Source organism: Anser cygnoides, chromosome 6 (assembly GCF_040182565.1).
Source record: "Anser cygnoides isolate HZ-2024a breed goose chromosome 6, Taihu_goose_T2T_genome, whole genome shotgun sequence".
NCBI lineage: Eukaryota > Metazoa > Chordata > Aves > Anseriformes > Anatidae > Anser > Anser cygnoides.
The window spans coordinates 14,022,723-14,039,046 of record NC_089878.1 but is presented as its reverse complement, the minus strand read 5'-3'; the positions used below and the strand labels follow the sequence as shown (position 1 = coordinate 14,039,046).

Sequence of the window (16,324 nt, the reverse complement as noted above, 5' to 3'; positions counted from 1 at the left end):
CTCTACATTCTTTCAATTGTCAGTCCCCATCTGTCCTGTTTGTACATCGATCTGCTGGTCCAGGGATCTCTCTATTAAGTGACACATGGCTGCATTTATTCTGCAAGTCCAGTGTCCAGACTCTGCTGTTACATCTTCGTTGCCAAGTCAATCTTTCTGACATTGCTTTCTGAAAAACAAAAGGCAGGACATCTGCACGCTTTTCTTCTACTGAAAGGTGAATCTAAAAAATAAGTCATCCTGGACCATACTCCGCCCTCCTTTTATACGCGCAAAGATTTTGTTTCATTTCATCAATACTGAGTTATTTCAAATGTCCTTGTTATAATGGAGGGCAGAATCTGCCCCTGTTGCAAAGGAATTCTGTTAGAATAAAAATACATGGCCTAAGTCCTGAATCAAAAGGACAAATAAATCCTAATGCCAAATATTCTCAGGACTAGCAACTTCAGTTACTTTGCTTTCTCTTTGCATTCTCATCCAAAGTAAGCATATTCCAATGATCCATACGTTTCTTCTCAGCAGGTAGAGGGAAGGAGGTGTAACAGAGTAGAAAATAGGTCGCGTATTGGCACGGAGCATATATCACTCTGGGATAGGGGCCTGGCACTATCTGGTCCCTTCCTGAAACCAGGAGAACAAGGAAGAGACTGTGATGATGTTTTCTCTCTTACTGTGTGTCTCAGGGTCCATGGATTCATGATTGAGCCTGGTATGTTTAGTTATTTGGTTTTGTCTGTTTTTGTAACCTAACTCAGGTTGGCCAATGAAAGAAGGCTGGCCAGTTTTATTATGTTCCCAGGAAATTCCATTCTCTCATGTACCAGCGTGAGGCTGTTGTGCTTTAGATGCCTATCTACTTCTGATTAGATTTGAAAAAGCACACAGAACCCCCTGCTTTCCATTGGTAGCCTATTAAAATGACAAAAAAATTACCGTTTCATTTTAACCTTGCTTGCATGCAGGAATCCAGATGCCTTAAAAAAAAAAAAAAAGTTTAATAATCTGAAAACATCACTTATAGAATGTTTTCCTGTAATTAACTGCAGAAGAAAACTTGAGTTGACATTTGAGCTTTTTTAGTATGTTCTGTAAGCAGCCTAAAAAAGGAACACAAAGGAACACAATCACTTTGAAGCCAGGTTAATATTAAAAGACAAAAAAAACCAAAAAACACTTAAGAGGATCTCCTACTTTTTTCATGGTTTCACTATTTTAAATTATGTATTTGTGAAACAGTCTCAAAATCAGGTAAAACTGGCCAGAGCCAAGTTCAGTAAACACTGAAGCATGAGTGCCCTCCTCAAGTGAGTCGTCCCAGAAGCTTTAATGGAAATGACAACCATTTTTTTGGCAGGATTAGTTCCTCCCTGATCACACAGAGTGAACAGCCGCCCTGTCTGCCCTTAGCCGAGCAGGTGAGCAGGGAATGAATTCAGGCTGATTCCAAAATCCAATCTGGCTGCAGTGCTGGCAATGTCACGTCCTTCTCGAAAGGACTCAAGGCTGTCCTGTCTGCCTGCTGTTGTCCATGTGATGAGGACAGATGGAAGAGAGTGAGGCTGCGAGACCGAGCAGTGAGTGCTGGGACCTGATCTTATAGCAGTAAACACAATCTACGTGCATTTGAAAGCACAGAGGGGTGGCTGAGGTTTCTCGTGCAATCGTAGCTAGGTTGCAGGCAGTAAGTCAAGCTAATTTGGCCATAGGATCAGCTTCCAGGTCTGCCCTGCAAGCACAGACCCAGCCAGCGACACTGACTGGACACATGCTGCAACAAAAGCACAAAGTAAACATAGAGACAGGATATATTACAAGGTTATTTTCCTGTAACTTCTTTCAATAACAGTGATTTTAAGTGATCTTTGAGTAATAGAGGTTTTCTGTAGCAAAAAGGAGATGAAAATCGATGATGCTGGAGCATCATTTTAAAGTGTCTCATACTAAATTACAGCTCAATTAAAACCAGGGATGTTACAAACTAGAGATTTTGCCTAGCTCTGGCACTTACATAGGAAGCACATTTTATCATAAATTTGGCTGATCTAAACTCTATTTTGTGATGTTGGTCCAGTGTTATGCTGACACAGTGACACAGATGAAATCAAAGTATGACCTATGGCAGGGTAACTGAATTATATTAGAAAATGCCCAATGTCTCCTTCTAGCACCAACACTGTTTGGAGTGCTAAGGAAAAAAGACTTCAGTGAGAAATTCCAGTTTGCAGATCAATGGGTCACCGTGGCAGGGTTTTGTTGAGACAGGACGAACCCAAGAAAGGTAAAGCTATGGCTTTATTCATTGCAGTGGAGGAATGTACATATTGTCATAACATCCATTGCAACATTGCTGTTCTCCCCCCTGGGTAGAGCTCTTTGTCATTTCTGGTACTTCATTGAGCAAATTCCATTGTGTGTTAAATCAAAACAAGTAAGCTATGAAATGTGAACTCAATAGACATAGACAAAGGCAAAAAAAGCAATTTGGTCAGTTAAAACAATGTGGAAAAGAAACCATATTTTGACTGGGGAGGCATCAGAAGAAAGGGCACTGGTCTGAGATTCGGGAATATGACAAAACTAACCCAGACCTCCCATCATACTACTGTGCAGTGTGCACTGGAGGCCACTGGCTTGCCAATCTCTTCCCTCTGAATGTGAGAAAATTTCCCACTTTGTCCTCAGCCTGGGATGTGGCGATCCAGCTCTGGGTATCGGTTTTGCTTTCCCACCTTCAGTGCCCAGAGGAATTCATGTGCTATGGATGATGGCAGCAACTTTGGCAGTGGTAACCACATGGTTACCCAAGAAGTAGTCAGTCATTTCTGCCTTCTACCAAAACTTGCTTGAACCTTCTGAGAGATGGCCTTTTTGGTAAGGAGCAGACAGGTCACAGATTTCAGGTTGCAGTCTCACTGCTGGAACTGTGAGCACTGATTGTCCTGGGGGGGGGTGGGGGAGGTGGGGGGGAAGGTTAAAGAAGCTGCAGAAAGGTCCTTTTCCTTCACTGTGCTAATAGTCTTCTGTGACATTGCCCACAATATGAACTCATTCAGGATCCTATTTCTCACAGCTCCATTCCTCCTGATTTTTTTGGAAAAGGATTTCTTTAATCTAGGCTCCGTTCTCTAGAAATCTCATCTATGATTTCTTTTCTTTTTTCTTTTTCTTTTTCTTTTTCTTGGAGCAACCAGCAAAAGATTATTTGGTAGAACAGTGGTGGGAATGCAACCTGCTAATCAAAAGGATTCAAATGGATCTATGCACTGCCAAGCTCTCTCCTTCCCACCCAGCGGAGGGGGGAAAAAAGAAAAAAAGAAAAAAAGAGATAGAGCGAAGGCACGGAGCTTCTCTCCTTCAGCAATCTCACAAATGCAAAACCTTCCACTCCAGTGACTCCTCATTAACTTACCAAATCTGACAGTCTAATTATCGTAGCTGCTTCACGCTTAGAATAAATAAATACTAAAGTGGGTGTTTAAAGAAATTGAGCAGTGAAATTCAGTCATCTAGACAGTCAATAGAGAGAGAGTTTATTTTAAAATTTTATATTCTTATGTATTTATATCATTTTAGGAAAGATAATGAGATAGTTGTCTTTCAGGCTAATTGAGTTCCTAGGCTCATGGCTGCTTGCTGTCATAATCTCAAACTTAGCTTTAACTTTGTGCCTCAGAAATCTGATCACTGCATCCCCATTTGCTCTTTTCTGCTGATAACTGGGTGAAGGCAGAAGTGCACCTGAAGATGGGAAATGAGTACATGGGAGTTCCAGTCTGGACGTCTTTCACAGCAAAGAAGACAATTAAATCTCCTTAGATTTGTGTTTAAGAATGTTAAAAGGAAAGCGTAAGTTAAAGAAATCTCAGATATAACTTTGCAATTAGACAAAATACAGAAAAATGTCTGCCAACCTCTGACGCAATAGCGTCTGCCTCTGTGAAGGGTATTGGCAGCGCTCCCTCCCAGAGCAGTTCATCTCCCTGAACAATAGGACCTTTATAGAGATTCTCTGGCCTGAGATCAATGGGAGTCAGAGCATTTGATCCATGTCTGTAGGACTTTGTTTCCACATGTCATGTGGGCCAAACTTTGTGCCACTTGTGCTTTTGCAAGAGCACGAGCAAAGGAAACCTTCCTTCTTGTCCTGTCTTTTTCGTCGCCCTGTGCTCCTGAACAGGGCCTGCAATCTGCAAGCACTATGGCTGCTCCAGACCGATGTCCCGCAAAGAGCTTAAGCAGGACAACATCTCCAGAGGTCCATGCCCTTGGTGCACTGCTTCCTGGAAACATCTGCCATGATGTTGCAATGGCTCTTTCTGAGGATCGTGGCTTCATGTCATAATACAAAACCTCAGTGTCCTCTTGGTATTTTCATAAGCAAATCTTCCACCACTGTGGAGATCGGGCCAGGAGAAGTGAGGGATGTTTTGCCTGAATTAAGTAAAGATTGGCTTCAGCAGTTCACAGAAATGACTGCTTCTGGTTCAGGAGTGACAGTCGAGTTGCTACTCAACACCAGCTTTGGTTTATTCCCTTACAGACACACTATAAACCAGATTCATACACCTGGTGAGAACTTCAATTTCTAGGTGTCTGTATCTGATTTTCAGTGAAGGATGTCCATTTTCTGTATGCAGAGGTGGCAAAGCACGCAAGCCAAAAAATATAAGTGAGTGTATAAACCTTTCAGCTACGTAGGGGAACACAAGGAAAGCAGCCAACCCAAACAAGGTGTCTGTGAAAGCCAGCTCTTCATTATACATGCCCTGTGTTAACATCTACCAGAGCTGGCTAATCCCAATGGAAATGGGATTTTTGGTAGGTGATGGCTTGCAGCCTTAACCTCCCCGTTGCCTACACTTGCTTTGAGTACTATTAGATGCAACAGGCACTAAAATGACAGTGTTCTGTCAGAATCAAGAGAAAATCCCTCCTCCTCCTTGTCTCTGAAGGCCTGAATAACAGGAAATTTTAGGAGAAACAGTACAGTATCACCTGACACACTGGTTTTGAATTGCTGAGGTGAGACCACTTGTACCCAAAAGGGGCAAGTCCCTCCTAGCCTGGGTTGCCCTGCAGCCTCATGGCCAAAGCTCTCCTCACAGTCTGTTTTCTTGGGAGCACACTGGTGCTAATCCCAAATTGCACTGCACACCTTCCCTGCCTGTGAGACTGTTCTGAAGCATTTGAGACCAAAAGAGATGGAAATAAACAGAATTTATAGCTAAGAATAATAAGCTGCAGTGGTTACTGTGTCTGACGTGACAGCAGAGTGAGATCCCTTCTCAGGAGGCCCTTTGCACTTCAGGGCTGACACGGAATTGAGAGCACAGCTTATGCTTTCTTGATTCAAGGATCTCATCTTCCAGGAGTGATTAATTGGACAGAAGACAGTCTGCTTTAGCAGGTGGCAAAGGGTTAGGCTGAAGTTTTATCAGAGCTGCTGTAGCACAAGGCTGCACTGCACAAAGATAATTGTCTCAGGATTGGCTTAGGCCAGAAAAAGGACAGCAAATGCTCTCAGGGGACAGAGAGTCATCTTCTCTTACTACAGGGGTTACTCTTCTTTCCTAGCACTTTGCACCCAGGTGAGCCTAAGCAACAGCAACCTGTTCCCCACTCCTGGAGCTGACCAGAAAGCAAAGAGCCCCCTGTTCCCCTGCCCCCATTCCCAGGGCAGCAGCCAGTGTCTGGCTGTTCGCATTCCCCTCGGTAATCAGCAAGATGCTATTCGAAGGGGTTCTTATCTTTTAAGACTCTGATTTCTCCAATTATTTTTTCCCAGGAATTGACCTTTGAAAAATATCCTCTGGCTTCCAGCTTGTCATAGCAACTTATAAAAAGGACAGCTGTGGCTACAATTATTTCATAACAATAGAAAATAATTTCTTAGGGGAACCTTTTATTTTTTTCCGATGTTGTTTCCTGCTTACTCTCTCACACACCTTGGGGTCAACCCCCTCCTCCTTTCACCTTTCATCTCCAGCTCATTCTTTGCCCTTCTGCTTTAACTTTCTCCTTCAGAGGACGGGAACTAATAGCCAGCATCCTCCAGAACAAAGTAGGCACAGAATATGTTTAAAACCTGCACTGTGTTATCATAGCAACCAGAATTTTAAAATGATACAGTTAAATTCCAAAATAGCGTGTTACCAACATGACACAAGAGAACAAATGTCTTACACAATTATGGCACTAGGGGTGGCTGCATGGGGAATTATTCAGAATTGCCTAATTTTTACAGGCTTAATGAGTTACTCATGAATATGGTCTTGCATGACCATCCTGCACTTGCTTCAGCCCTGTGCACTTTGATTCTGCTCCCGACACGTTGGTTGCTATGTTAACGCCATGCAGTTGCCTGTCCACAAGGTACTTCTCGCTGCAGTATGGGGGATAATAAATAGGGGATGGTGTAGAAACCCAGGTGAATCTGTCCCCTCTCTGGAAATGTGTCTGAGAGATTGACACATTATGCCAATCTGTTTTCTCATTCCTTCTATTTCTTCTCACTCTCTCCCTTTCTCTCACACTGTCTGTCTCTGTACCTGTTTTTTTCCACACTCTCTCTCTCTCTTGGCACTGACACTTTCATCTTCTCCCTTGGGGATTGGAGATGTCACTGCGGGAAGTGCTTGTCCGCCTCTCCGGCAGCAGCAGAGCCCTGTGGCTTTGACAAACCTCATTTAATTGGGAGGAAGCCAGGAGGGTTTGAAAGAACTGAAACATCCACGAAACTCCTTTTATCAGGCATAATTTAAACTCTGCATGGAAAAAACCCTATATGTATAAAGAAAAGTCAACTTCCCTCCTGCTGTGAGTGCTCCCCTCCTCCCCCCCTGGCACAGGCAGGCTCCTGCGAGATTCCATCTTTTCATTTTTCTAAAAGTGTCAAAGTAGATTTGTGCTCTGTGGCTGGGTGAACAGAAAAGGAATGCAGATGTCTCTCACTCCTGCACACGCACACACACAGCACCTTCAGAAGGATGGCAGTTTGGGAGAGATGCTAGCTGGCTGCTCCTTCACTTGGGATATGTCACAGAAGCCAGAAATTAAGTTTTCAAATAGCTTGACAACACAGTCCAAGAAGGTTTCTTCTTAATTGCCCCTATGTTAAGAAACAACAACAAAACACAAAAAAACACACTGCAAAACAAACCAGCGTAGCTGGTGCCCAGGAGGCAACAGAGCATGCTAGGGCTCTCTGGCCTGTTCCCCAACACAAGGGAGCTTCTCGTAGTGAGGAACAGAACCTAGAGCTTGAGAGACCCTGCATTTATCCTCAGCTAAGGGCAGGAGAGTCAGGTCTGTGTGCGATGTGTCTGTGTGACTGTGTGCTTAAGGCAGCTAGGGGAGAAGAAAATAAGGCAGGTAAAATGGGGGAGAAGTGGTGTGGCAGGGTACGAGGAACAGCTGTTGCCTCTGAACATCAAAAGGGAGCGGGAGGAGCGGTCCAAGGGGATTGGGGCTAGCACATCGTGCTGAGCAGCTGGGAATTCAGGCCATCAGGAGGGACCGGCATGTGAGTTACACTGAATACACAGCGTGAGCCAGCCCGAGGAAAAAGCTCAGGGCCCCTGGGGTTACAGAATGGGGGAGAAAGGAACTATCAAAGCATGTACACCTCAGCTTTGAGAGTGCACCATGGTGGCATCCCATCTAGGTCCCCTTCTATTATTAACTCTGTGGTTGAGTGGAAGAAAATGGAAAAACAAGCTGTGGAATTTGCACTGGGATGTAAATTTTGCAGCATACAGGAACGGGGAGGGAGGGCAGGCAGAAACAAAGTGTCTGGGTCCAAAGTACTGAAGAGACTTGTAATAAATGGCATGTGAAGTAGGTCATTCTTGGTGAGGTGAAATCAAGAGTTAACTTACCAGAAGGCACCTGATAGAGCTGTGGAGGCAGAGGGCTGAAGAAGCCATGAAGAAGGGCATCTTGTGCAGAGATCTGCTGTGGAGGGAAGGCTGTGAGCATTCCGGAGGCCAGATCCTCTGCTGCTGGCACCCTGCTCAGCCTAGGAAAATGGGAGGAAAAAGTGCAGGAGATGAGCACAGGCCAGAAAGCTAGAATCAGACTGGACTCGGACCTTCTCAGAGCTTAGGGCAGAGATAGTGGAGGGACTCAGGGCATCTGGGTCCTACCCCAGATATATGGCTCCCATGACATTTGCCTTTTCATGGGAGCTTGATTATGCTGGAGTATATATGGAGGATCTTGGCTTAGACTCATCTTTTCAGGAGAATTTTGAAAATAAATTGTTATTTTTTTAAAAAGAAGGTTGTGAGTAAAAGGGCAAATGCTGCCAAGAGGACTACATTTTACGTGGCATAACTGGAATGTCAGAGGTTGGCGTTAACAATTTACAATGAGAAGTGCAAGTGCACAAAATTACCTGACTGGCCCACTGAGCAGACTGGAGTTCAAAACTAAAAAAATAAAGAAATACCCTTTCCCCATTTCCTACCCTAGTACCAGTCATGCAGCTGGTTGTAAAATGTGTTGGGGATTCAGGGGGAGGAATCTGTTTTTTGGGATGAGACTTTAAAACAGATGCAACACACACATGCTCTGTGCCCAGCAAATACCAATGCCAAGTGGCTGCTTCCTAGAGAAGCACACAGCTGGGGACAAGGAAGTGGAGGAGAGAAAACAAACCAACAAGCAAACAAATAAAAATGGTCATTTAGTTTTACAGCTTTTACTTTGTTTGTTTGTTCTGATCAGGTTTCAGTATCAGGATGCCCATCGGATCACAGCCTGTTGTGCTTCCTCCCTCTGCTCCCCCGGTGCTTCCCTCCACGTGACACCAGGGCCGGGATCCCCCCACCCCACACTCCCCCTCCCTGCACAGGACATTTGATGTGCTGGCAGTTCTGTTTTGAGGGTATAAAATGTAAAAAAAAAAAAAAAAAAAAAAGAAAGAGAGAGGGTCTAAGAAGCATTTATAAAAGGTATCCGGCCTCACAGTGGTAGGTAACTGCTGAATTCTCACCTCCAGCAAAACAGTTTGAGCTCCTGCTGTTTGGGGAGCAGGGATGGGACAGGGAGCCGAAGCGTTCAGCCTGAGGCTGCTCACCAGAGCTGCACCATGGGCTGCCCTGGCCGTGGCAGGGTCTTACCCGAGCCCCTCTGCCCCTCGGGCCCCGCTGCTGCAGGCTGCCACACCGGGCAGCGAGATGGTTCGCCGCCTCCCACTGCTGCTCAGGCTTCCTGGTGACAGCTGAGCTCTGCACAGAGCTCCCCTTTGATTTCCTAATTGGCCGTGGAGACTCATGGCTGAGCAGCCTGCATGAAGCAGCTCTTTCCTTCTTGAGAGCCGAGCATGCTAACGTGGCCGTTGGGCCATACCGGCATAAGGACACTGTAGCAGGCCTGGGGCAGGGCCTCGTGCAGCCCAGAGCTCGTCAGCATGCAGAGGTAATGGAGCCTGCCAAGGGATTATGGCCAAAAAGCAGAAGTGCAATAGAGCAGAGTTTCAAGGGAAATAGTTATGTCTTTGTTCGGACTAGGAGAGGGCCTGTTCTGTTCTAGGACCTGTCTTATCAGGGTTTGAGACATGTGGAGCTTTGTGTCTTTCTGAAGATGCGTGTGACAATGGCTGGCATTTTGGCAACCTGTGCTTTGCTGAAAACTTCAGCATGTTTGTTCAGCAATTCAGAAGAGTCTGGGAAACCCAGCTCTGCAGGGCAGCCTAGAGCAGCACTGAATCCAAAGCGATGAGCTGAACAGATAATAAACAGCACTGCTGAAAAATGTGGCTACATCCACAAAAGACAGTTGATTCTTGACCTGTGCGTGAACACAATCTTGAGGACAGATCATGTCTATCCTTTTCCTATGCATTTATGAAGCCTGTTGTGTGCCAGTGCCCCCTCAAAATCAGTTTGAGGGGATGCTATTTTAATAACTCTCTGAGGTACATCAGGGCACTTTGCCTCATAAATTTCTTTCACTGATCTATATAGGCATATATGCATGTACGTGTGTGTACATATAAGCTTGAGAAACGCTCTTTTCCCTGCACACTCTCGGGAATGTTTGGTGGTGTTGGTGCTTGCTCGAGCTGAGGTGTGTAACCATGGCCCTTGCCTTGTTGCTTTTGGCTTCTGAAGAATGTGAATTTTCCTCTCTTAACTAATCAGGGGATCGTTTCATTGTCTCAAGTAAATGCTGTCCTGGTATGTCTTCCTTACCACTAATGAGTGCTGTTCCTACAGCATGTTTCTAGAAAATAAAAACGGGACAGCACAAAGTCTGTCTTTGGTCTGGGCAAGATGGCCTGGGAAAGTAGGACCTTCTGAATCTTAGCTGTGTCCCTCAAAAAACTGCACGTAATGTCCTTCAATTGCTGCTTATCTGAGAACAATCACTTATCCTCAGAGAGTAATAAACCCACTGTGTGCCTACCTCTACTGCGATCTCTTGGAATCAGTTGCTTAGCTGACGTTAGATCTGCTTGTTACTACAGAGCCACTTCGCTCTTTCTCAGCTTGCCAAAAGAGCTCATTTCAAGTTAAATGATTGCATAAAGAAACAAATAAACCCAGAGGCCATTTTGACACTGCCGTTACAGGTAGCTTACCTGTCACAGATCACTCAGAGTCTCTGAGGTCTCCTGGAAGCAACCAGCTCTAGAAAGTGTAATATACAATCACAGGATGAAACAAAAATCAAGCCAAAAATCATTCTTTGAGCCCTTACAAAAACACGTGCTTGGAATTTCAAAGGGCCCTATAGAATCTGTCATCTTAGTGTTTATAAATGTACATTATTCCTATAGGACTTGAGTACTAGCATTGATGTTAATAAGGCTGTTCCAGTTCTGTAACCCTTTCCTTTCACACATTGTGAATGCAGGCCTTGGGCCTCCATCTGTTTCAGTGAGTCTTTGCTTTGACTTCAATAAATTCAGTACAAGTCCCCACGTCCTTTGCACTGAGGAAGCAGAAAGAGGTTTGCAGGCCTGCATCTCCAGCAATTGTTTACCAAAGAGCTGCTGAGGTTCTTGTATTCCCATGTGGGCATGTGGGGCTTTTCTGCATGGATCTGCTGGAAGGACTGGGGATGAAGCAAAGGCACTTGGATCCCACTGTTTTTGCACACTGTTCTTGCTGTCAGTCCCTCACTAAGTTTGTCATTTATCATGTTAACCATTTTCATGCATGCTTTGTACTTACTGATTCAAGCATCTCTAGCAGACTGGAACACTGTAGAGTTGGCACTTTTGGGAAGGCTGTGTTGTTGTTGTCCGGTTTTCAAGGACATTTTTAAACATTTTTAAACGTTGAATAAGTGGAAGAATACATTCTTCAAATGTTTTCTTACAACCCAGGGATTTTCACAAGCTTAGATATGAACAAATGACTTACACTTGGAAGATTACCCTTACAGCTGATTAACAAAGGCATTTTCTTGCATCAGGAAGGCCATAATTTATGCCCAGCCACATTTTCCTGAGCACCATTTCTGACAGCAGAGATGAAAGGTGCTCTAGCCATGGAAATGAGAGCAGGAAGGGTGGTGCAGCCCTCTCTTCCAGCTAGGGCCTGGAAAAGCATTCCCCACAGCAGCGAGACCACCCGGAGGCAAGCACCACTACTCTCTTGCCAGTAGACTGGCATATAACAGCCTCCAAGTTTGGCTGGGGCTTATCCTGCACAGTCCTAGAGCATCTCCCCCTGCTTTCTGTCAGGAGCACGGCAAGCTGCTCAGCTCAGCCACACCATTCAAGGACAGAAGCGTCCAAACGCAGACGAAGCCAGAGTCCCCTCGGCCTTCAGCCTGCGTGGCCATTTCCAGGGCAGCAGGCCCTGGGGCTGGGTCAGTCAGTGTCTGACTTCAGGCACAGACAATTTGAAAACGTGCAAATGACTGAACTTTCAGCACTTAACCTTTCCAGCAGCAATCTTTCACCATTAAGCCAGGCAAGCAGGTTGTTAAACCTGTCTATCACAGTGTAAGTAACAGGTCACAACTGAAGTGCTCTCCTACACCCAAATACTAAGGTAATTGCTGAAGCAGTAAATGGCTGTATAATCTGGGATGGGATTCAGGACTGCTTAGGTGCCAGAGCTCTGGAATTACCACCAATATATAGAAGTTATATATCTTTAGTAGCCCCCTTCCCTAGTCAATCACTGAGATTAACTCTGGCAGGATGTTCCTCTTGGATCACTGTTAACTTATTCTCTGGATCCTCCTTCTTTCACTTTGCCCCCACAGCTGTAATAAAAGTGTAGAAATAAATTGTCCATATTGAGTAGAAATGTAAAGTTTCCAGGAAAAATAGAAGAAAAATGAGTTTAAATGGGTTTGGAAAGGCATAAGATTTTTTTGCATGAGTTAGAAGGTTTAACCTCTTCACAGGGCTGGCCAAAAGCTTTCAGATGATGCAACTTTTAGCCAGAAAGTTCTGCTTCAGTGAGATGGAAACATTCCATAGCAATATATCAATTTCCTTTAGTATTTAATTAAAACGTCAAAATTACTTAAATATTGTACTTTACTGAAACCTTTTAAAATGAATATTCTTTAATAAGTTTAACATAAAAGTTTAAAAACGCAAGTTCAGTTGCTAATGGCAGGGCAGAGGGTTTCAGTGATATCTAACTGAAACATCACTTTGTTTTTATTAAGTAAATTTCCAGGATTAACATTCCAAACAGGAAACAAGATTTTATTTACATTACAGATAGAAATATCTGCTTGCTTACTGGGAATTGGGAAAAATGTCTGAATTATAATCTTTGCTTTATCTTGACCAAGATTCTTTACTTTGATTTAACATTTATATAACACAGAGATTAATAATTATCTACAAGGGGTAGTATAAGAGTCAGTGAGCCAACTACTGCTTTCCCTGTCCAAACAAATATCTCAGTACAGAATTCTGCTTGAGTGAGGACCGACAAACTTGCCACTTCGAGTATACAAAGCTTTGATTATAAATGGAAGATAAGGGTAAGAAAACATTGTGTTTCTACTCAAGGATTTAATGCAGTTAACTAATCCACTTTAAATCAGTTCAGATTAATCTCTTGACTGACCCCATATAGACAAACCTGTAGAGGATTCTGAGGCCCCATTCTGTTGAGCTGGGTAAGAACAGGGCAGTAAATATCTTCCCTACTGTAAAGATTAAGACCAATCTAAAACCGTAAAACAATGCAAACAGCTACTCCTTAAAGGTGAGAGAGATCAGACAAAAATGTGGATGAACTACTGATTTAATCATTTTACAGTGATGATGTACACACATAAAATGATGGGATTGCATAGGGCTGATTGTTTTTTTAACAGTATGAGTAGATCGGAAAGGTGGTGCTTGGGTTTGTTATTTTCTATCAGCATGCAATGCAGTGTGTGCTAATGAGGAAATACCTTCCTATATGCAAACCCAGGTGGAAGTGGCTAATGAACTGATAATGAGGCAAACAAGCCAGGGGACAAAAGTTAAACTTTCCTAATTGATGAAGAGAGAGAAAGAGGATGCCTTTTGCTGCTGGATGAAGGTGCTGAGGTTGCAGGCTCACAGAGAAAATTTCTCTCATTAGTGAAATCTCTGTGGCTGCAGGACAGAATCAGAGCTCTGTCTGTGTGGCAGACTGTAAACTGCAGCCCTGTGCCCAGTGCCAGGCACATAGGGAGTTTCCCTGCAGCTTGGCCAGCATATACTGTGCATTAGTTACAGTGCTGCTTTTCCCTTTGGGATCAAAGCCATATACAGTTTATTATGACAATAAAAAATTCATCGTTTTAGAATTCAGTTTCCAATCATCCCATTTATTAAACGAAGCATCAGCATAAAAAGTGAGATTAAAAACAAAAAAAAAGATTCAGAGTTCAGACTTCATCTGCATTCTCAAAAATGTTATTTGAAGTTTGTGTTTCAGTGCCTGCTGCTTGTTGCCTCCATCTGCTGGTGGCAGTTTGGAAAAGCAACAGATACTAAAATGTGCTCAGGAAAAGTTGACCTCGGAAAGCGTCTAATCTCGTTCAGCACAGCAAAGCTTACCGACGTTTGAAGAATGATAGCAAAGCCTGCAGACATTTGAAAAACAAGGCTTAATTTAAAAACGGTTGCTGCATCTGAAGAAGTGCAGTAAAAAACTTGTGCCGGTGAGGTGAAATGATACTACCTGGCACAGGAAACTTCATTAGTCAGCCTGTGCGATAAATCAAGGCTCACTCACAGCAAGTTATAGCTCACTCATAGCAAGCTCATCGTGTTACAAACAAATAAGCACTGTTCCCTCCTCTTTGCAATCCAAATGTCGGGAAAAGGAGGCATTAAACGATGCATTGGGTGCTCCAGTATTCCCAGTTTGGCAGAAGCACTAGCTTAATGTCATGGGCTGTGATTCCTAATCCTTTCCTGCCCTTGACCCCCGCTGTCTAGATTCAAACTTGTAACCATTAATGGGGCTGGATCAAAACAGTGGCCTTCTGGTGTCACCAGTGGTGTTTAGAGGGGATTTAAACTCCCTGCTTTTCAGCGCAGTGAAATGAACACAGCAGTAGATTAATGCAAGGATTTGAGCTCACACAGCATGAGAGCTTTCAAAAATAGTGTTAACAGAGCTACAACTGCCTCTTTCAGGGGAAGCAAAATGAGGGGAACAGAACAAATGAACAAACACAGGGCAAAGCCTTGTCGCTACGGGCAGGACTCCTAAGCGTGGGGAGCTGGGGAAAGGGCCAGCGAGTGCACCGAGACGTGGGGTAGGAGCTCTCCCAGCCCTTTGCCTTCTGCAGGAGCCAGTCCTGAAGCCAAGGTGGGGGGAATGCTGTGCTTTCAGGCTCCATGGCTGCGTATAACTCACTAGCCCAAATCTCCCTCTCGGAGAGCGAGTGGGAGATCACAGGCTGCAGGGTTGGCCAAGGAGGAGTTGCTCACCCATCTTCCCTGTTGACCTGGGTTCAGGCACGGGCTGAGATTTTGGCAAACTGTAGGCAATGGGCATGAGGCCCATTTCTGAACTTCTTTGTGCAAGAAGGCACAGGGGCAGAGGGCGGACAAGTATTGCCTTGCACTGTTCTTCCCTTGCCAGTTGCCCATAGAGGGGGCAGGGGAGCTGCCCTTCCTACAGCTGTGCCTGGCTCACAGACCCCACGCTGTATCTCTTCCTCTGCAGGGTTTGCAGCAGGATGTGCATCAGCCCACAGTAGTGACAGGAAAACATCTAAAGGTTTCCAGTTTTCATTTGAAAGATTCCTACTAACCCACCTGACCCAGGAACCCTTCCAGTAACAACCTCAGTCTGGGGCTGAGCCTACACTGCTGAATCCAGTGGGAGTTTTGCCATCAACTTCAATGAGAATAGGATCACACCTCAGAGCTTTGTTTTGCGCGTGTTCGTGCTTTGCCTCAGGCAGGAACCTGTTTGTTTGTTTGCTGCCTGTGCTTGCTGTGAACATCAGTAGGACTAGCTAAAAGCATTCAAGCCATCAGATTTGGGGAAGCCTCCAAAGTTTGTTTGCTTATCTGAACTGTCCCAGGCACTCAGATTTGCACGACTGGGCCTGAAAGAACTTCAAGATTGAAGGCTTTCTCCGGCAGGCTCCGGAGTTTCACCTGGTGAGCGTGTCCTGGGGGAAAGTGGGCACTTGTGCTTCAGGGAAGCAGGGGAAGCACTCTGAGCGTGTGAATGGCAAATAGCTTTAAACAGAGACTCATTTGCCTTCTTACTGGCAGCCCTATCAAAAACTAACTTGATTGAGTTCTTGACTAGGGCAAACAGTCTAACTGTATGGGAATAGCCTTATCCTAGCCAGAATGGTTTTTATATCCCAGGTTTGAGCCAAGTGCTTGGTTCCACTGCATGACTGGAGCAGCTCGGAGCCCCTTTGGTAGGCTCTGAGGAGGGGAAAGGGATGCTGGCTCTCCAGCTGGCACAGGTATTGCCCCAAACACTGGCTCAGTACCCATCTTCCATGTTATTGGTAGCACGGAGGGATGCTTTCCCAGGAGGGTGTCCTCTAACTCCTGCATTTCTCTCTGAGCCAGCCACAAAAGGCACCAGCATCACAGGATCACAGCACAGGTCAGTTCTGCCCCACTGCAGTCCATTAGGGAATCTTTCTGTCCACTCTGATAACAATTCAGATTTGAAAACTGCTAATAATGACTTTATGTGTCTTCATGGGATCTATTTCCATGCTGCCTAGGTGCCTGTCTTCTCCCTCCCAGCCCTGCCACTGGCACTCTCCCCAGTAGCAGATAGCACTGCTACTCAGACAAAACAGTGCAAAGCTCCGGGCAGTTCGGGACATTCAGCTATTCTGTGTTGTCTGTACTAGTTTCTCCATTAGTTTACGG

The 16,324-nt window shown here is 44.8% G+C and overlaps 2 protein-coding genes across 2 annotated transcripts in view; one reads left to right on the top strand and one right to left on the bottom strand.

The window, feature by feature from the left end:
• Positions 1 to 16,324, top strand: part of ALS2 (alsin Rho guanine nucleotide exchange factor ALS2) — a 170,557-nt gene that overhangs the window by 92,383 nt on the left and 61,850 nt on the right. The gene's annotated exons all lie outside the window — the stretch shown is intronic.
• The window catches only part of CDK15 (cyclin dependent kinase 15), a 38,126-nt gene continuing 22,053 nt past the window's right edge, over positions 252 to 16,324 (bottom strand). The window contains 2 exon segments of the mRNA XM_067000035.1: positions 252 to 2,942; positions 7,881 to 8,069. Coding sequence (XP_066856136.1) covers positions 2,833 to 2,942; positions 7,881 to 8,069 — 299 coding nt within the window. The 3' untranslated portion in view covers positions 252 to 2,832.